Source organism: Apteryx rowi, unplaced genomic scaffold (assembly GCF_003343035.1).
Source record: "Apteryx rowi isolate R43461 unplaced genomic scaffold, aptRow1 scaffold_324, whole genome shotgun sequence".
Classification (NCBI taxonomy): Eukaryota; Metazoa; Chordata; class Aves; order Apterygiformes; family Apterygidae; genus Apteryx; species Apteryx rowi.
This window is the reverse complement of record NW_020449686.1, coordinates 125,601-147,355: the sequence shown is the minus strand read 5'-3', so window position 1 is coordinate 147,355 and position 21,755 is coordinate 125,601. Positions and strand designations below refer to the sequence as shown.

The 21,755-nt window shown below is 39.4% G+C and overlaps 1 protein-coding gene across 10 annotated transcripts in view; it reads left to right on the top strand.

The window, feature by feature from the left end:
- Nucleotides 1–21,755, top strand: part of BCAS3 (BCAS3, microtubule associated cell migration factor) — a 385,039-nt gene that overhangs the window by 250,680 nt on the left and 112,604 nt on the right. The window contains exon 23 of one of the 10 annotated variants that reach the window (XM_026071344.1): nt 15,004–15,641. The exons of 7 other annotated variants lie outside the window; for them this stretch is intronic. In XM_026071344.1, coding sequence (XP_025927129.1) covers nt 15,004–15,035 — 32 coding nt within the window. In that variant the 3' untranslated portion in view covers nt 15,036–15,641. Of the gene's footprint in view, nt 1–2,626; nt 2,791–3,763; nt 3,877–15,003; nt 15,642–21,755 lie in introns of those variants that run through there. 2 more of the 10 variants (XM_026071338.1, XM_026071337.1) reach the window with 2 other exon arrangements.

Sequence of the window (21,755 nt, the reverse complement as noted above, 5' to 3'; positions counted from 1 at the left end):
TCAGGATTATTTGACTGATGAGTATTTCAGTGCTGGCAGACCTCCTCAGTTTTGAAATCCTCTAGATTTTTACTGCTTTTAGAAAAATAGGTTTTTAAAAAATATTAAAAATAGGATATGAAGAAGAATAAATGAGACACAAGCGCATGTGTGTATACGCCCTTTCACAGCTGGGGTTTTGGCAAAGTGTCATTCCTGCTGTTAAACATGGTGACCTTGCTGCCTATGATTTACTAACTGTTTTACAAACATTTCCTCACTCTGTGAGGTTTGATATGTTCTCCATCCTCAACAGCTCAACAGAGTCACTCAGCCACTGAGCCAAACCTGCCTTTGTTTACAGCTTTTCCGGAAATTTTCACAGAGAAAAAAACTTTCTCCTTTTCCAATGTTTTATTTTTAAGTCAACACTTTCTGTGGTTTATTTGTGCAAAGCAGCATTCGGGTACAAGGTATTGCACCGTATCCAAGTGGGAATTGCTGCCTTTCTAAAAATAAATTGGGGGTCATGTGAACCAGTGCAGAAAAATCTAAAGATACCAGATATTACAGGACCTTTACATTTGGTGGTTCTTTTTTCCATAATATTCTGGGTCTGGATTTTTCTGAACTTTTTTTCCCACATTCATTTCTATAATAGAACATAATGTAAAATGATGAAACACAGGAAAGAATCTTCTTTTAAACAAAATTATCAGCGTTAAAAATAACAATCTTTTTTTTTTTCTCAGTGTGGATTTTTTCTTGTGAGGGCTTTATTTAAAAGTCTTCCTATTAGATATAGCCAAAGAGTAAAATAGTATTTAAGTGGCATTGCATTTATTTAGTTACAACTTAATTTTGCTAAGCACTTATTTGCCTGGTGTACCTTAAAGTCCCATTAATTTCATTTCAAGTTTTGGGTAGGGAACTCAAAAACGAGTGTGCTTTGGATGACAAAATCAGGCAACTGTCTCTTATGTTTCTTTGCATTGACTGAGTAAAAACTTAGTGCAAATTAAAATTAGAATGGGATGGGAATGTTTTTATTAAATGTTTTCACAGTGGCGATATGTTTCATGGAAACGCACTTGTTTTGATGACAGTGTTTCTCAGGGTCAGGATGGAATTTCTGGGGAAAACGAGGAGGAGACGAGAATAAGCTGAGACGCTGGGCTGGGAGGACACTCGCTGGGCTCTTCCATGCCCAGGTAGCCCAGAGCTCTCAGGAGTGGCTCCCTCCTCCTCCCTTCTCTCTTTCCTTAGAAGCACATCTACATTTAGCTAATTTGTCGTTTCTACGGAAAATAACTATTAGGTATAGCAGTAGGAGAGACATACTGCGAAACAAAATAGTGGCCTACAGAGTCCACTTCAGTGCTCTCCCACTTCAGGAGAGTTCAGAATAAAGAAATAAGATTAGCTGGTTTATTAGACATTTTTTTGTAACTCGCTACAGAAGATACAGGAAGTAAAGAAGGTTAGAGAAGATCAGCTCTTCTGTTAGATATACAAGTCTCTAAGGATTGGTTATTATATTAAAAATTTAGTTCCAAATGAGAAAACCTGTACTTAGTTTGCTGTCCTGATCAGTTTATTATTTGAATTATATCCTACTGAATGTATACTTGCAGAACTAACTGAATAATAAAAGTTTAAGCGTTTCCTTTGGATTTTATATCATTAAAATAGATGGAAATAAAATTTAAATGGCATACAAAGGTGTTCATATAGAAACCATGCACAACAAAAATGGATACTGTCGGAATACTTTCTTGATATGTTTATGTTTATATACTGTGAATATATTACATCTATTACATTTTTAATCTAGTGAAATACAAGTGATTTATAACTCTAAATCTTCCTTTTAAATGCATTAGATTATTAATGCTGTTAAAGGAAATACCCACAAATGGAATTACTTCTGGAGGGTTTGTTTGCTTGTTTTAATCACTCAGAATCACTCAAGCATTTGAAGTGAATTTTTGTACCAGCGTACTGAGTCAAAATGACAGACAGATAGAGCCTTCACCAAATTAGAACAGCCTTTATATATTGATGAAAAAACTTTGAAAACATTACAGCATGTTTTATATCTACAAAGTATTTTTAGTAGTTTAATATTTGTTACTTAATTACAATTTTTAATTGAAAATTGTAAGGAAATGATTTGATTACATATCTCTTCAGTTTCCATACATATATGGGATGGAAAATTAGAGGGAGGGAAAAAAAAAAGCTGACTTCAGTCCCTTACAGCACCATAGAAGCTGAGGCTGTAGCAGTGTAAGGATCCTGGCTGTCAGAAAGCAAAGATAAAATGGCAGTCTTGCATAGTGCACACAACATTCCCAGTCTGAAAATAACTATTTGCTGTTTCAGTTTTCTGTAAAGTGGTGGTATTAAAAAGTGAAGTCTAAGAGACTACTATGTAGCACAAAATGTTCAGAAAAATGGTAAGATAAAGAGTTTTCAAAAGTCTGCTGAACCCATTTGAGGTGGTACTGTTTTTGTATCATCTGTCTTTTGAATGTATGGAGAATTGTGCAAGTAGGTTCCTATCTGTAAAACTTCTGCGTAGAAGCAGTGAAGGTGGAAAAGCAATAGGTTGAGATCCTAACTCCTTTTTTTTTCCACCCAGAAGATGCACGCAGAGTTTACCTGTTGCCTCAGAGTAGATTCCGCAGTCAAAACATTATCTCAGGTAAATGTTCCACAAAATCTAGGGTTCAAGTGCTGCAAAGGAAACAGGTTTTCCTTGCTGATTGATCAAAAAGCACAGTATCTAAAAACAAATGTCATAAGTTAACCAGAATGCTGTATTATGGCATTAAGAAATATGATCTGTCCCATGGACTGAGTTGAGTGAAAGTAGCAAGCGGGTCTTGTTTCACATGGTCCAGAATCAGGGACTACCACAGCATGTTCAAGACATGATCTGGTTTCTAGAATGTAAATAGAGATGTTGCTTATGACTTCAGTGGGATCATGATTAGGTCCATCCCTTCTAAGAACAAGCCTTCACTCAAATTTGGTATCCAATCTACGGGTAGGTTTAAAACTAACTGTCATATTCCAGAGTGCTGGGAGCAATAAGTATTAAGATCTACTGGTCATGTCCCTGTAACTGTTTTTGAATTTGTTGAGTTTGACTTAAAATAAGGGTAGAGGAGTGTGTTTACGTTAGAGTCTACTTGTAAGTGTTGCATATTTCATCTTGGACTGCCAAAATTTTGAAAAGTGACTTCTACATGTACACCCTGGTTTTCTGTCAGTGTCTTGGTTCTCTAGCAGTTTTTCTTGACCATGGTTTCTGCATCTGTGATGGAAGGGAGAAATATGCAATGATTTAAATATATGTACATATTTTTGTGTATTCTGAGATCTTACTGGTCTGTTGTGATTTATTTAAACTTGCAGATGCTTCTGAAGTGCTTTAATCATTTTTTGCAAAAGGCTTCTCCTGTGTCAAGTAGGTGTTTTGCACTGTTCTGGTCCCATTCAGAGAAAGTGGAACTACAAACCCAGGAGGCTAAATGTGACTTGGTGTGTGAAACCCCAAATGTTTGGATGTTCTTTACTCTAGAAATATAAGTGTCATAAACCTAATCTGGTATGTGCAGTGTAGCTAAAAATTTGAGGCATGTGTAAAATAACATTTCGTTGATGTGTTAATCATTGAGGATATTGCATAAACTTCTGGATTTCTCATTTCATCTAAGAAGGACATATCATTAAATTTTAATTTTAAATTGTAATTTTCATTCTGGTTTTATTTCAGGTACTGTGATTAAAACTATGAAGATAAGACTTTCTAGTAGATTCAGTGATGTAGTCAAGGATTTGGGGCTTTTTTCTCTCTCTGGAACTACTTTTTAAATGTTCTTATGTAGCTTGGAGGTTGCGTGACCTCATGCCAGGAAAAACAGAATGGGCAAACCAGCACAACGGTATGATGTATCATGCCAGTGCCCTTGGAAAAAATGCCTTGTCTCTTTCTTGATTTAAATACATAATTCCATTTTCTGGTGGTGTTAATCATCCCAGAAATGAAGAGAGGAACACAAGCAACATGTTTGGTCTTATTTTTAGTTGGTAAAAGAAGCTGTTGATGGATGTCTTCTCACAAAATGATATCCACAAATCAAGGAACCAGGTACGAGTCCTGGCTATAGATGTCTTTCAGAGGTAATTCCAGGTGAATCTTGCTTGAAGGGAGAGAAGTGGGGGAAGGAGAAAGGGAAAAAGTGGTATACTTATTCATCTCTTCCTGTTGAAAACACAGCAGCCCTTGATATGGCTGGATGCAGACTATAGTCAGCTCACCAATGCTCTCAGCATGCTTGTGGTTCGAGTATATGATATAAGTAGCGTAGAGTGGTTTTGTTGCTATGGGAAAAGTGCTAAAAAAGGCTGTATCTCTTGTAGAGCTCAGATCCTTTGGGCATTTAATGTACAATTTCTGCTAAGGACACTCAGAATTATACCTCTGATTCTAAATTGCTTAAATGTTGAAACATATGGTCTTGTGTTCTGTTCACTAGGAAACAACTGTCTGTAACCAAGCTGCCAAATTCAAATAAACTCATACTGTATAAAAAGGGAATCTGAAGCAGCTCAGTAGAAATTTTAAAATGCTTTTATTGAAAATCAAACCTGATATATAGAAAAATGTAAATTAAACTTGTGTCGTATATCAGTAACAGATAATTAAATGTTAATAGCTGAGAAGTTCTTCAATTAAAAATGAACTGTTTGTGTCCTCCTGATTTCTTCTGGGGGCCAGGTTCGTGTAGCTGTCATTTGTGGAGTTCTCTGCTACACTAATCGTTTTAATAAAATGCAATTATCTGCATAATTAATTTCTTTGACTGCTCTGCTGTGTCCTTCTTTCACAGAGGCCAGAATGTCAAAGATCAAGTAGACTGGGGAAAATAAAAAATTCACATTGTGAAAGGATATAAAAAATACTTGGAATTTCAATCCATTGGCTTCTATTTATCTCAAATGTCAAGGGGAGTGTAAAATGTATTTTTAAAATGTGTTTTTGTATGGTTTGAGCCCATTCTTGGCGTAGTTGTGAATCTAGAGGGGCCATTGTTCTTTGAGAGAGTTTGAGGGGGTTTCTTTGTACAAAGTGACAAAAAGAAGACTTAGAGTACTGGGCTGCCATTGTTCCTGTGCGGCGCTGTAAAATTTGATTTGAAATTAGGACCTCGGGGCAAGCTCTTCAATAGCCAGTTTTTATTTTCTGCCAGCATTTTAATCACTCTTGGGCTTAAAGTGGATGACCAACATAATGCCTCTATGTTTAATAGAACAGTTCATATCTTGAAGGCCAGTTAACTGAATTCAGGGATCTGTCATCTGCCCAACATTAGTCTTTTCTGTTTCCTGTCTATTTATGAAGATAGCTCTCCATTCCAGCCAGCGCTCAAAGAAGAGCAACTCTTTCTTTCCTTTTTTTTTGCCCCCAGAATTTCTTCAATGTACTAACATCTCTTTTAGTGATCTCTTAAAGGAGCCACATAGCGATGCTGCAGCGCAGACATGGTTCAGATCAGAGCACTGGCTGTAGCCATCAGATTGTGTTAATGCAACCGCTGAATTTCACCAGACAGGGACAAGGAGGGGGGGCGACATGCAAGAATCCAATGTCGCAGAGACATAGAGCGAACAGAAGAGAAAAGTGATATGTTGGCCTAAGCCTCATATACCTCACTGGGATTAAAACTGGAGAGACGTGAGAGTAGGGAAACAAGAGGAAAATTGGGAAAGAAATGCTGGAGTTTTTAAAGAGCTGACAGCTGTTGTGTGTGTCGTGATTAGGAGAGACTTGCAGAGTGATGATACAATTCTAGAATGTTTTAGTCAAATTGAGGGGGCAAGGTGTTTGGTGTGTTTCCATTATGTCAAAAATATGAATGTGGTCAAACTAGATTTGGGGTAATTGATGCCCCTGTTGATAAAGAGATAACAAGCCTGTGGCCTGGCTGTTATACAACATGCACGTGGCAGAGCCCTGAATTTCCCAGATCTGTGAGGATGCACAGAACCAACACTGTGGGCAAGTTTCCTGCAGTGGAGAAATCAAGCTCATTCCAGAAGAGACAAGGGCATAAATGTATTCAGGTTAAAAGGCATCCAGTAAATATGAGTTAATAAATACAAGGTTTTGCTGTTTTAGAAGGGAAGGTTATAGGAACCCGAGTTTTCATTTCACAGGCATCCCTCGACCTGGCTGAGGTCAATGCAGATGCAGACAGGAGCCCTTCCTTGGCCTCCCTTCTTGCCTGAGCCATTGCGTGCCTTTGCCTGCAGCACACGGTTGTGATTGATCCTGGGAACTGGGCAGCATTCGTTACTGCTTAGTCCTCGGTGGGGCCATGGAGCAGCAGCTTTCTGGTGGATCAAGATGGTTATATGCAAAACTGATTTTCCAGAAAGCAGTGGTACAGTGCATTTTTAAAATAAACAACTGAATTTGAAGTTATTCTCTAGTGCTGGATTGAAAGACTTAAAGATTGGAGTCGATGTCCATTGAATGATTTGGGTCATGGACACTGAGCTTCATGTCTGCCAGCCAGTATCCCTAGTGTCTCTCTTGAGATTGCGATCATGAGTACTAATTGTGGTGGTGGTGGTGGTATTTCTGATTAGGGAATGTATTTCAATCGCTAGGCTATTTCATATAGACCACTAACTAGTCATTAGATGGTAATGCCTTCTGATTAAATTTGAACTGGTCAAAGTTTACACCAGTAGGAGGGGAAATGTTTCATATCCCATTACTAATTATGATCTGTTATAATTAATTCCTAGCAAGCTTAAATTTGTTTTTAGTTTGCCAGGAATGAAAGAACCTTTAAACACAGATTAGAATCTTCATAACTTGCTTCAGTCATACTCACATGATGCCTTTGTTTCCTTTATTTGTATTTAATCAACAAAATCTAGCTTGTGTTCAACACTTTTCCTTGTGCAGATGCAGAATAAAAGTGGCTAACCAGAGCCGGAGAACTGTAAGAGGTTAATATATTCAACATCATCAAGCACAGCTTTTCATTCATTTCAAATGTAGCTGTGTGGGTGGCTACACAATGTGGGAAACTCTTTTCATTGAAGAATCTGAATATTTTGTAAGGAAGTGAATAGTTGCAAATAATCTTTTCTGTAACACTGAAATAAAGAACAAATGAGCTATTCTCAGAAAATACTGAAGCATTATTGTCTCCAGTCATTTAACAGAACTATACAGAAAAAAATATTCCAAACTTGACAGATTCATATCCTAATCTTTTGCTCCTTCATCAGGAGACTGTGTAGTTTGTATTGCAGACACCAGTTAAAGCAGAATGAGTTAAATAAGTTTGCTTCATCGGTGAATGAATTGATAAAGAGATAACAAGCCTGTGGCCTGTATTTTAAAAAATACAACTCAAATTTTAAAAATAATTAATGTAAAGTAGAGCTAAGATAGTCCAGCTGTGGCCCATGGACTGGATACGTCCTCCAAAAATCTAGCAACATTTGACTGACGGCTTTCCCAGAAGCTGTCCAGCTTTTGTGGTAATTCAGTTGTCTGCCACCCTCTTGTTCAAGGGCCCCGTAGCTCATCCCCAGCACGTATCTGAGAATAAGTCAGTTGTTGGGTGCCCCTCTGTGATGGGCTTCCTTCGTCCCCTGCCCATGTGAGCAGGTGATGGGCACCAGCTGCAGCTTGGCCATAGGGCATGTGCTTTCGGTCATATGGTGCAAGAAGGGCACAGAGTGTAAATCCCCTTTGTACCTCCAGAGAGATTATGTCAAAACACTGGATGCCTTTTGAACATAAGATTTTATTTTAGGAAAAGAAAAGTTCTGAAAGATGCTATATTAGAATGGTTAACTGAAACAAATTTGTTCTATTCGTTTTAATAGTCTCATTTTCCTACCATCACCTTCTGTAGGTGTGGTGAAGATCTTGGTAAATAAAATCAGTGCAATTACTACAGGAATTCCTGTGTTATCTGTGCTCTTAAAATAATTTAACTTTAACTTTTGGGCCACAAAACATAAAGTATAGACAGGAAAAGATCATTGGTATGAAGAGAGACAGAAAGAAGCACGTTCTTGCTGTGTACAGACCAAACAACTCCTGTTTTCCTTTTGGCACCTCTGTCTCAATGTTGGACTTAAGAAAGGGATCTGTAGAGCTGGCATGTACCTACATGTTCTCCTCTGTCTGGGGTCTCTTTCAGCTTTCCGTGTAGCTAGATTGGACAGCTGCTGGCTTTCTAGTGTTTTGAGACCACTCTGTACCTGTATAATCAGGTGCTGTAAGTGAAATTAAAAAAAAAAAAAGTCTTTTTTAGTGCAGTCTTAAGATCCCCTCCTAAATTCTTCCATGCTGTTTAAGTCTTACAGTAGACCGTAAACCAATGAAGCTGTGCAGGGGATCATGTGGGCAGAGCTATTGGGACTGACCCAGGAATGGGGCCACTGGTCCCAAATCCTTGCATAAAGGTGCTTGAGGAGCTGCGTGTTGCTGCTCTCGCACCTTTTAAGGTGGTATATTTGCCAGGGAAATGTATGGTATAGGTCTATGAACTGTGCTTGGGTCGGGACAACGACAGGCTAAAGGCCTGGGGAACTTCCAATTCAAAACCCAGGTTCTCTTTAAAAGAGTAGCAGAAATCATGTAACATGAAAATAAAATTTTGCTTTTATTATTTTACTGCCGTGAAGGAGTTTTTCCCTGACTTACTTACTAACCATGTTACTGTCTGTGTGGTTTAAAGCACAGGGCTAGCATTCAAGAATCCCTGAGTTTGATGTACAGTCCAGCTGTCTCGTGTTTTCATCTGCGATATTTAGCAACTTCACAGCGCCATCAGAGGGATGAGGTAGTACCTTCGCTGCAGCCTGAAACCCAAGTGCTGCCCAGGTGCTTCAGAGGCTTTTCGCTGCAGGCAGTTGTAATAGCTCCGCGTGTGCGTATTCCTATACAGCTAAAACTTACAGTAAGTGAGAAGGATCTCTGAGGCAAGCCTGAGTAGGTCAGCATTACCCTTAACTAAACACGATTAACTTTATACATCTCCTGGTATATGTCTTTCCAATCCACTCCAGTGCTTGATTTAATTTTCCTTTTAGGTAAACTCAGAGATTTAGCTTCATTAGAATGATTGCAAGGATTCACTGCATATGGCCTATTGCTTTCTTTATCCCTCCTGGGTTTTCTTAGCAAACACTTCAATCTGTTGAGATGGGGAGAAAATTTAAGAAGTCACTGGCATCAGGGACATGAAAGAACTATCATGGAAGATTTGTTCAGAGAGTAAATTTAGTAGGAATCCTGGCTATAAAAATGAGCAGCATATTGGATCACATTTTAAATTGTGGAAGCAAGCCATTCCTGGTATTCCACACGGCAAATTAATCAGTTCTGTTTCTAATGGCAGATTTTGCTCCCGGATCATTCAGACGAGCAGGCATATTGGTGGGAGTCAGGCTGGGTGAGGTTTGTGCCTATTTTCCTGAGTACCACCAGTTGTAGGGTGATCAGTGGATATTCTGTTTTTTAACTCTACGCTTTGTTACTTGCAGTGAGGGTACTGTCAGGCTTATTAGAACAATAAAATTAGTTGTAGAATGATTTTTAGAGAGATTTTATGAAAAGTGGTACATGCACTTGTTCTACGTTATCTACTTTGTATATCTGCAGAAGCGTATCTTGTGTTATATGAGCCTTTATTTGTTTTTACCTTGTATAACAAGTTTAAAAACCAATTGCAAATATCTTCAAGTTTTAGTAGGTTAATATCGTATAGACCATTTTAACCACTGTTTTAAACTTGTTTTCTTATCAAAAAAGGAGTTCTGGCTTTTTCCACAATATTAGATCTATCATATCAGAGTACTTTATTGAATATTTTATTGACCGTCTGCTTGCCCTATGCTAACCTGCCTGACATCCAAAGTTCCTCTCTCTCTGGAGATGCAATGTCAGTTCTCATTAAGCAGCAAAGCGTGAATTTTCCCCTCGTATTTCCTGTGAATAAACTTCATCCCAGCAGGCACACTCTGCCCTGGTGCATCATGGGGGCGTCCAGATTTCGAGCCCAACGTAGGCACATGGATGGATTTAAGGTGGTATAGACAAGCGCTTGCTGTACAAGAAAAATATTTTCCCTTTGGGGCTTACATCAGCATTTCATATAATTTTGCTTTACACAAATGTAAAGGTATTGAAGAGGAAAATTTCTTCCCCTGGCAAGTTAATTACTTGCCTTCTCATAGAATGAAACCTTGAAGCAAAAGCTAAGAGGAAAGTACCTTTTTCTTAAATTAGGCAATCTGTTCAAGAACATGGATTTGATTTACTGAACAGTTGCAATTACAAGTGCATTTTAACTATCTCAGTTTGTTCACAAAATTTGATGTCTGTTATTGATATTTCATTTTAGCTTCTGTATACCTTTCTTTTTTAATGTTATATTCTGTATTTCCTTTCTTTCGAGAAAAACAAGATCATGTTCTGTCACTATATGGTTTTATGATTATATAAATACTTCACTGGCAGAATCTGTTCTTGTTGGCCATTGGTTTTGAGAGCTCTGCACTGAACCTTTCCTGACTCCCTCTCCGTAAGATGCCCGTGGTTTTTGCTGTGCTGTATGACATTTACTAAATAATTTTAATATGAGGCAGGTATAAATCTTGCATAATTCTGTAGCTGGTTGACAATTTCATTATTTGCACTCCTTAGTAGGTAGTGATTTCTTGGCAGTCTAATTATGGCATCTCTTAGCAAGCGTTCCAGAGGGAGAGAAGAGAGTGTTTTGTTCAAAAGCCATAAAATATTTCAGGCCACTGTTTCATGGTGAGGTATTTAAAAAAGCTGCATTTTTAAACAGACTCTCAAAATAATTAGAAAGTGTTTTTCTCTTTGAGAATTAAGAACAGAGGCTACCATAGGATGGCTTTTGAACAGTAACTTTACCTGAACTGTGCTACTGTTAAAAAGATCTCAGAATGAAAACAAATTTGGAAGAACAGGGTTCCATTTTGTATTTTAAAGCATATTTTCATTGTTGAGGAGTTGAACATAGTTGGTTCAAATTCTCTCGCTGTGACTCCGCCATATGACATTGCTGCGTTCACAGCAATGTGTCCCTAACACAAAGTGAAGTAAGAAAGGAAGGAAATTTGGTTTTGTTCCTGTGGTTATGGAGATCTGCAGAGGAGTGGGTCTGCAGGGGAGCAGTGCTCAGGACGCGTACTGCTTAGACAACTTCGGTTTTTTCATACAATTCCTTTTTCACGCTTGCTGTTACCAGCCAGATGTTGAAACTCAATTTATTTTGCTATTAGGTTTTGCTAATGATACTAAAACCTTTTTTAAAAGCTTTCCTAATTAATGATCTTCTTGCTCACAAACAAAAACTATATTGTCTTTGAGAAGTGCCTAAGTATTTTAAAACAACAGGCTGTTGGTAGGTTTTATTGCCTCATGAATTTAGGGTCAACACACGTATTATTTGCCACGGTTAATTTGCGCTGGGTTATTGACTGTCTGCGTTGTTAGGGATGTCTGACTCTTGTAAAAGTTACACTCATCTTAAATTGCTGTAATCGTATTCTTTATGCTCTAGTTGTATGGTGCCACAATATTTAACTAATAAAAGAAGGGAAATGGTCATACAGAGGCAGGTATTTAAATTTCAGGCTCATGAGACTAGAAGAAATAAGACTGTCATTATTCTTTATTTCTTCTTTCTAACACTTTTAACTTTTTTTTTTTTAGATAGAGGGAAAAGACAGCTTTCCAGAGTCACAGGACATGTGAAAACATACAAGATACCTAAGATATGCAAAAGTACCTACTTAGGCTTTTCAGATGGCTCTCACTGATTTCAGTGGCTCTGATTGTCTACTAAGGTGAAGTTAGGCCAGTTGCAACATGTTCAGTGGCACCGAAATACTGTAGCTAACACCAATTCCCCATAGAAAAATTGAAGAGCATAGTTTCATGTAAAACTCTTTACACATCCAAACTAGAAGCACAATAGATAGTAAAGCTAGCAGCTGGTTTGAAAAATTTCGTAAGAAATCATCCTTTGTGTCTGCAATTCAAAAATAAATTACAGTCCTTTACAGTTGTTATTTCCTCTTCTGTTTTTCCAAGCGCTATGTCGACTTCTATCACAAATGAATCTGAGCTTTGTGGAGTAAAATGCTGGTTGAAATAAAACATAGTCATTTTCTATAAACCAGCCGTCAAAAATACAACTGCAAGCCAAGGTCTCTTGCTCTGTCATGCCATCCAAACTTCAGTCAATAAATAGGTCCTCAGCAGAATCCAGCTTTTCACCAGTAGGTCATGATCTGCAAATGTGGGGATTGGAAAAAATCCAATTATTCTGCAGGATATACTGGGAAATAATATGTTACTGTAGACGATTCAGAAGAGTGGCGAGCTTGATCATGCTGTCCCAATGTTTTCCTGGTCAGATTTTTTATATGGCTCAAATATATTATTATTATTACTCTGGGTGATGGTAATGTCATTCTAGAAATAGTCTTTGCTTCCTCTGGGTTGATAGAAACAATTTTAAATTCTTCCCAAGTGTGCTGGATCTTTTGCCAATCCAGGGTATACTTGACAGAAACTTGTTCTGTAAGACAGTTAGTGCAGTCACTTCATATTAAAAAGTAGACAGATATTCTGACCTCCAAACCCAGGACTGCTGAACAGATGATCGTCTAATTCTTAGCTTCATTTCCAGCAAGCTCTCTCTGTCTTTTGGCTCTCTGCGGTAGATATTTATTGCATAAAAAGGGAGAAACATATTATATTGGTTGAAGATGATCGGTCTAAGAGTACCACTGACTTCCTATCAATTCTGAGGACAATATCTAAGAAACTAAAGCATCCAGGATTATTTTGCATTTGGTTTAGATGCATGTGATTTCTGTCATGGTTCCTCTATAAATAACTAAACCAATCCTTCTCGAATTATTTTTTTTACCATTTTTTAGTGGGCGTATAGCTTTTAAAACTGGAAAACCAAAGCTGGCTCAGTTCATTTTCTCATGAAATTGTAGCCAGAGCAGTAAATTCATAGCTAAGCACTTACTCATTGGCTACTGTATTATAAATAACTCTTCACCTTGGCCCTGTTTCTCTAGCCATTATTCACTGTGAGTCGTACTTGCTCATGAATGCAGAATAGCACAGAAGTAAATGATTCTGCTATCATTAGCCGTGTTTTAGTTTTAGTACCCTGGCACATCAGCTGGCCTGCTTTCAAGTGAGGCACCGCTGTACTGGAGAAGTAGCAAAGTTTCTAGCCTGATAGGATTACATTTGCAAAAACTGCCCCAAGTAATGGCTATGGAGTCCGTCCTTTCAAAAATCAAAGCATGTATACGTATGTGATGTTTTGAAGTGTCTATACCTAAAGTTTTGTTGTGCTTCTTTCTCAGGTTTGAGGGATGTGCATTTGTCACTAAATGAAAAGCTGGGAAGCAGACTGTGAGCGTTTGATTGGGGAGCTGTCATGTGATTCCTTTTGCTTTCTTATAGCCATGTACTTACGCTGCACTCGTTTCAAAGTGTAAATTAAGTTAAAGATTCAAAGCTTTTGGAAAAGATTCCAGATCGGAGGTCATCTTTTCTGGATGGTTTGTTTGTTGGCTGTCCGGTGTCTGCCCACATCTCTAGTGTTTCCTAGCTCAGGGAGTTTATGAAATTTTGATGTAGGAATTAGGTTGTTGCTCATCTTGTACCTCCTTGCTCATATTATTGACAGTACCAGTGAACTGCTTGAGGCAGATAGCATCTCAGTGATCACTGTGCTATTTCAGCTCTCCACTGCTGACAACATCAGAAGTGTTTTGACAGGGTTTTAATGGGCAGCCTCTGTAGCTCCTTGGAGGGTTGCTGTGAAAAACCTTTTCTGCCGCTCTGAGCTGACATGCCCTCCTTTTCTCACCCAGCTGCTACTTGTTTATACGGCTGCAGCACTGTTGACAAGTCCTCCTTATTTGGGCCGGGCACTGTGGAGACTGTGCAAGTTAAGCAAGTTCCTGCATCCTTTGAGTGAGCGGCAAAGAATAACAGCATGGTAGTGAAACCACTGGGAAAAGTAACACCAGCAGAGGGTTACCCAGACTGTGTTCAGAAAACCCCTCGTTTTCTGCAGTAGTTTTTTCAAAGATTATTGTACAAGCTACTTTCATTAATGTACAGTACATAGAGCTTTCTTCTGTATTTTGTCGCTTGCAGCAGGATGTTTCTGATGATATTCCAGAGCAAGAGTTAACAATTTTGATGAAAACAGCCTTTACTTATTAGCAGGAAAAAAAAGGGGGGGTAGAATATATAAGTCACTATTTCTCAAGACAAAGCATTAATTTGATAGTACCAGTTTCTAGCTGACCAGTTGCCTTGCTCTGCTAGTTACCCAAAATGGTGCTTTGAGCACAGCTTTCTTTGGAATATGTAAAAGCTTTCTCCTTCACATTGTGCTTAATATAACTATAATGTGCCTTTTACCACACTTCAAGTTGAGTAATCCCAATTTAGAAATAGTACATTATACCCATGGGAAAAAGGACTTGAAACGTACATTATAAAAAACCTACAGACAAAGCTCAAAAGATCCACTGACGTGTAAATTTAATTAAAAAATTATAGGTTTTTCAATGAGGGTTTGTCCCTTCAATTTAACGGTTTCCATGACTTCTTCAGAGATAGTGTTTCTTTTCGCATTCTTGGTGGAAAATACACCAAGGGTTACTACAGTCCCCCAAACTAGTGAAATGCATCTACTCTGTGTCACAGAAAGAAAAATTTATCTAATATATGCACTTGAAATATAGGCTGTAAGAAGAATACCCACTCTCTTGTTCTGTTTTGTTTCTACCCTCTTTTACAAAAGTTAAACTTTCCAGTATCCAACATTGCATGAAAAAGCATATCCTAACTAGGTGAATAAACTCCCTTATCTCTTTCCTTCCATGTGCAAATTTAAGGTATTTCAGTTGTTTCTGTAAGAGGACTCTGAGATCGGATGATACCCCAACAGGAGAGCAGGCAAGCAGAAGAAGAGCCAAAGGCCAGAAGAAGAGGCAGGCTTCATTAGGAGGAACAGGAAGCATTGCGAGAAGCATCAAACTGTTCAAAGAGGATTCTGGCTTAAACACGAAAATCCCAAGGTTTTATTGAAAATCTTATGAATTGCTCCATCTACTGCATGTTTAAAGGAAAAAATCCCCAGCAACAAAACCCCACCTTACTTGGCATAATGTCCTCCGAATGCGAGCGAGCCCTTGCAGAGCCGCCTTGCGCTGCGGCACGGTGCGCAGTGGGAAGCGATGGCAGGGGATCTCCCCGACGTGCCACGGCTGGAGGTTCTCCTGGGCGTCCTCCGTCAGGAAGGAAGAGCAAAACTTGACTCTCTTGTGTACTAAAACTTAAAAGTAAAATCTAAAGGTCTTCTAAACTCGTAACGATTAAATGCTTATCTTAACTTTATTCTTCTATATACTCTGCTTTCAACAAATCCGATCATGAGCTGAAATACTTAAATGTCAGTGTATTATAAAAGCTACTTTTGGTTAATACCCATTATTTCAGTTTTTAATGCAGTAAAGGCAGTGGCTTTTGTGTTGTTTTATTAAGTCCAAAGCAGCTGTTCAAAGCACCAAATCCTTAGGTTAAGGGAAAGAAAAAAATCCCTTGCTCATGGAATTTCATCCACTAGGTAAAGGGAGGAGCTTTTCAGAGAACAGGTGAATCTGAATTTCACACTTTTTGCATTTGAGCTTGTGAGGTCTATTGTAAGCTGCAGACATTGAAAACCACTCCGTTGTTTTTGGCTTCTCTAAAAATTAAGAAAGGCAATTCATCAGTGGGTTGATTCCTTTTGTAGTGTTTTTCCCTGGGTAAGCTTATTGGGGGAGAGGTTCATTATATATTATAATGAGCAAAAAAAAAGAAAAAAGAAAGAAAGATAGAAGCTTATGTGGTGGACTTCCCTTAGATATAATGTCTCAGCCTAGTCTATTTGAAGAAACTTGTAGCCAAAATACTGTAATTTAGTCTATATATTTTGTTTGATGCATAAAACATAAAAAGTTTAAAGTCTCTTACGAGCAACAGCAGAATTTGGGGACCGGGAGGGGGGAAGGATTGTCTATTTTGAATTCCAAACATTATCGTCAAAACAGTGCTCTCTAAGATACACTAACCTCATACTTGGAATTACAGAATTAATAGTATTTGTATGACAGCATATTTTAAGTGGGAGAGCTTTATAATCAGCTGTATGTTAATGTGTGAAGTCTACATGACATACAGTATATATTTATACAGCTAATACCATCCTTGGCGTAGAGGTAAACACACATACATCTTTATGATCTGGGGCAGTGTACTTCTTGAAGGCTGGTAGACCTCATGTACTGCAAACTTCAGAGCTGTTAACCAACTGAACTTATCTGCTGGTGCTTCTCCTTCCCTTCCCACCTCTCGGCTGATTCCCTGTTTGCAAGGCTTTTGGGACGGGGTCAGACCTCGTCTCCTTTTGCATGTGCCATGCAGTATTTTACCCCACAAGCTCTGTTTCACTTGGTGACCATGTACGTGGTTCGTAGATGGCCATACAAGTGCAGGAGGAGTGAGAAGTAGAGATCTTTTTCACACAGTTTGGGTAGCATTGGTTGATACTTCAGTAATTTTTATGCGTGTTTCATGGATATTCCACAAGATTTTTCTGCTTGTTAGCTGTCATTTTAGTGTAATGACTAGGGTCAAATCTGCAGAAGCCAGTTAGTGCCTCTTCATTTGCCTCGGTGGACTTTGGATCTGTTCTTGGTCTCAGGACTCTAGTTTCAGTCCTCTCTTCTGGTGAGAACAAGCGACTCGTTACTCACCTGGAGGTGCTTCACTTCAGGATGATGATGATATTATGTGGTGTTAGTTTCTGTTAGGTTTTGATCTTGATTAAGAGAAGAAACAGGAGCAAGTGCCATTTTAAGTTTATTATCATGCATATTGTTTGTCACCTTTGTTGGTTCAGTTGATGCTTTGAAGTTAGTCTTGCATTAGTGTTGTGCCTTAGGCAAAATTGTTTACTGCTTCACTGTTTGCGTAATCTCACTTGCTTTAATGTTCACTTCTGTTTTATAGTTTTGCTCTGCCAATTTGGATATAATAGTATGAAATTTTGCTTTTGGCTTTATCCTGTAACTTTTTCTTCCATGAGCCATCCTTCGCCATTCAGAACAGCATTTGTGTGAATAAAAGGTGTTGGACTAGTCTTGTTATTGTTGAGTTTCCCACCAACAAATGTATAATATTTTCAGTCTTGTTTCTTAACATGTTGTAAACAAGGTTCTTTTTTGGAAGGCCAGAAATTAACTACTAAACAGAGCCACACTCATTCAAGGGGGTGAATATGCTGCTGTATTTATATATCTTTATCAAGTGCATGATGTGATTTCAGTAAGTATGCAACTATCTGCCTATCTGCATGCTAAGCTGCATACAGAGAGATTTAAAGGACTATTTTGTCGATAGGCTTTCTGTTTCTTTAACATCATGGAAGAGAAAACAGCGTAAAGTTGGATAGGTTATATCCCCCCTTGAATTCCTTCTGTCTCTTTTTCTTTTTTTTCCAGTTTTGAGTGTGAGGAGGGAAGGTGTCTCCAGTTCCTTGAATCACTTACACCAAGCTTTGTCGTTTTTCTCCGAGATCAACATGCGAGGGGGGAGGCAGGGCTGAAGGCCACGGGGGGTGACCGCCGCCGCCGTGTCCGGGAAGCCTCGGCAGCAAGATTGTCGCTGCCAGTTGCTGCTTTCCATTGGTTTTGTAAGGGTGTGCAGGGTGCCGACGTAAAACAAATCCAGTTTCATCCTGTGTGTCTGGGGAGAGGCAGGGCACGGGAGAGCCCGTAGAGAGCACTTACTTCAGGGCTGCAGAGTTTCCCTAAAACCAGACACGGTGGGTAACTCTATGGGTTAATTCAGCTAAAATGATTTCTAAATATTCCTTATATAGTCTGTGCTCCTTCAACACACGAAGCAAATGTGAATTGCAGGGTGATAATTAAAAAAGCAGAAAAGAAAATGTCTCTGCTACTTCCCTGTCAGGTCTCGGGCATTGGGGGCGAGATCCCCCGGTGCCGCAGGGAGCCTCGTGCTTCCGCAGCGCAGCACTGCGCTCGGCCGAGCGCTCGGTGCAGCACGGGGCAAGAGGAAGCGGCAGCGGTGGCGCGGGGAGCCCGCGGCCGGGCGGGTGGCACGCTGTCCCGGCCAGCCCGGCCCTTGCGATGCCCAGCCACCACGCGCGGCCCTGCAAAGCAAAGTGCTTTTCATGTGCGCTGGGCTTCCCCCTCACGTGACCGCGTTCGTAGGGCCCAGAAGGGGTATTAAATATATAAAATATGTAAGTTTAAATGATGTGTTTGGATCTTAAAGTCGCTCCACTGTTAACGTGTTTGTAATAGTTTTCATGATAATGCGCCCAGGTAGGAGCGAACTGGGCTTGTGGGAGCGCGTCAGGAAGCTGATATTTAGGATGCCAGCTGGACCGTGTAGGCAGCCGTGGTTTTGCTACGGGGAAGGTGCGGGGCGGGAGCGCGGCCCTGCTCGCCTCCCATCCCAGGCTGGGCCACGGGCCGAGCAGCACCGGGGCTCGGCTGCAGACTAAGCAGCCTCGAGGGCTGTGGCCCTTTTCTTACCGCTTACTCTGCCTGTGACTACAGCCAGCCCTGGGGAAGTCAGGTGTGGCACAGGGACGTTAGGAGGTACTTGGCGAGTGATGCTTAGGGGTTGGACTGCTCAGAGGTTTTGTGCGCTCGCAGGACCGGAGCGCGCCCGGGGGCAGGCTGGTGCCCGTCCCGACCAGGCTGCCCCTGCTGCGTGCTCCTCGGCGGCTGCGGGTAAGGCGACTCGTCTCGCAGCTGTTTGCAGTCACATGCTGCAGAGGTTTTGGGCAAATTTTGTTAAGCAACTGTCAGATGAAAACTATCAAAGCTCAGTTTTGTTTCTGTAAATCTCAGAGTCTTCATCATACGTTACTGAAGATGAAAGCAGTCATGTGCAGCAAAGCCACACTGCTGTACTTGTGTGCTGGAATTCAGAGGGCAGCGAGTACCATCTCTCTCTCTTACCTTCATCGTTGTGTCTTCCTTTGTCTCCATGCTCTGAGGTCTGGCAGTCTTGGAGCTAGTCAGATAATTTATAAAATGTAGTATTTACCCTCTACCACTTATTACAAGGCTGCGCACTCAGTGACAGAATTGATTCCAGTTGGTGCTGCTGCACTTTTAATGTTACCTTTTATGTTCGTGTTTGTTCCAACAGAGTGGCCTCTAGCACAGACAACTTGAACTTGTATCACCCACAAACTGACAGCGCTGGAGCCACCAGTTTGTCATTATCCCTGCTAGTGTATCTGATTTAATTTTGCGACAGTGGATTAATTCTTAAAATTGCAGTGCTTTTTGCTCGTTAATGGTCAGTAAATGATTCTGGGGGATGGGGGAATGGAATTCATCAGTTTTGTAGTCATTTTAATTCTTCCAGTTTTAAGTTGTTCTATAAATATGTCTTTATGGATGTCGTTTTACTAGCTTAAAAACGTCTAATTTAAAACAGTTCCTTAAATCTCTTTGGATCAAGAAGGCAGTAATAAGCAAAGAGAGTATCTTATCCCCACAATCCAGAAATGCTTAGTGACTGGTATACTTGGTGCATGTGTAATCAGCTTCTTGTTTCATCTAGAAACCTTAGCTCTTTTGGTGTGATCTAGTACTTCACTCAACGGCATGATTTTTCTTGTCTCTAAAAAGAAAAAGCATTAGATTTGCCTTCTTGTAAATTAACATTTTGTTATGTTATGTAGTGTTATTCTTGTGACTTAACATTTGCATCAGGCAGGACTGATCTCTTCCAGTTTGAAAGGTACCCAGTACGTGGAACCATAGCTCTTAGTTGCTGTCATATATGTATTTACCTACAGATGCTGTTTGCTGTTCAAAACCAGTGATTTCTGAGAGAGAAAAACCTGGATTCGCATATCTTTTCTTTCCGAAATAGCTAAATTTTTTGTGTTTTGGTTCCGGGGGCATGGTTGGTATGATTTGGTTTTGATTTCCTGACTATTGTTTGTTTTATTTCAGAAATTTAGGTCCTGTCTAGCTTATGAGATACATAATGACTGTAGATCCTATGCAAGATAGTAAGGTACTTAGATTATTTAAAACCCTCTAGATTGTTATGGTAATACATTTAAACAAAAATCATTTATGACCAGTTTGGTTGAAGGAATTCTTTTGTTAAAGGTTTATACCTGCCTTTCTTTGATTGACCATTTTCCAAAGTGATCCTCCAAAAAGTTCTCTAGCAAACCTTGGAAAACTATAAAAGATATGCAACTCATTTCTAAAATGGAAAGCAAGGAAAATAAAACCAATTTGGGGGGAGGAGGGGAAGATTGTGAGAGGGAAAGCAAGCCTGCAAAACTTTGGGTCCTTTCTTCATACATGGGACCTTGTAAAGGTGAGAAAAGGGCCAAAACCTATGCAGGTCAATTTTGACGCAGTCTGATTTAGAGGTATGAAAATGCCTAGAGCGTAGTCAGACTGTGCACTTGCACTTCTCCTGAGTGCTTTGCAAGTTCATCCTTCAGCCAGACTAACAAGAGAGAGCTCTCCTGCTCTGTTCCTGTGAAAAGTAAGAGTTAACTTGCGCAGTCTTCACTGATCATTGCTTTGAACACTCTTGATGTTGCATTCGTGTGGCTAGGATTGCTCACATGGTCAGTTATCACATCTCATTAGAAATGATAATTAATGGACATGGTAATCTCATAAACTGCAAGTGAACATTTAACTGTCCCCTAAATTGCATGCATCTTATTCTGTATTGTTTAGACAGGCAAACTATGACATGGACTTTCACAGAAAAATTACATAGCTCAGAAAGTGATGTTATTTTCCCATTTTATTCATTTATATTTCTAAATGTTAAATAATTTCATATGACTTCATTAATTTAAAGTATTAAAAAGTTGTGGTAGTGTATTGTTTCACAGTATGGGTAATTTTAATAGGCAGCTTTTTGACAGTATGAAAGAGTGCACACTTGTACAGCTACAGCATCTTACTCTTTGTTCAGGACTTAAAACACAGTGAGAGCTCAACCTCTGAAATTCTTTTTCTAAGTCTTTTTGCTAAGCAAGTAGCACTTCACACAAGCCCATTGTTGAAAATCACTTGCTGTTTGGTGGTTTAAGAAATGCATAAGTGTATTCTGTCCATCTAAGAGCCATCCATTACAAAAAATAATCAGAGATCCTTTTTTCTTGTACATTTGTGTCATTCTGTGAATCAGAAGCATTTTATGTGCTAAGGGCAGTATGCTTTGCTTTTGGAATTCTTATGTTTCACTAAAACCCCAGGGCATATTTGGTTCAGGAGACCTGAGGTGACCTGTAAATGGAAGCTACTGTGTCCCTTTGCCACTTAGCGAGATCATTTTAAAAAGAAATTGAAGTACTGGGTCCAGATACTGTATGATAACATATGAATCCAAAGAGAAAAGCAGTATTTTTGTACTATTCAATCCCTTGAAAACACATTCAGACATCAATTATTTCTCATCGCTTTCCTCTGAGAGGAAGATGGGCAGTTCCTTCATTTATTAAGTAAGACATCTGAGACAGAAAAATTACGTGACTTTCCTGAACCCACAGAAAGTCTTTATGAAAAGTGGGACT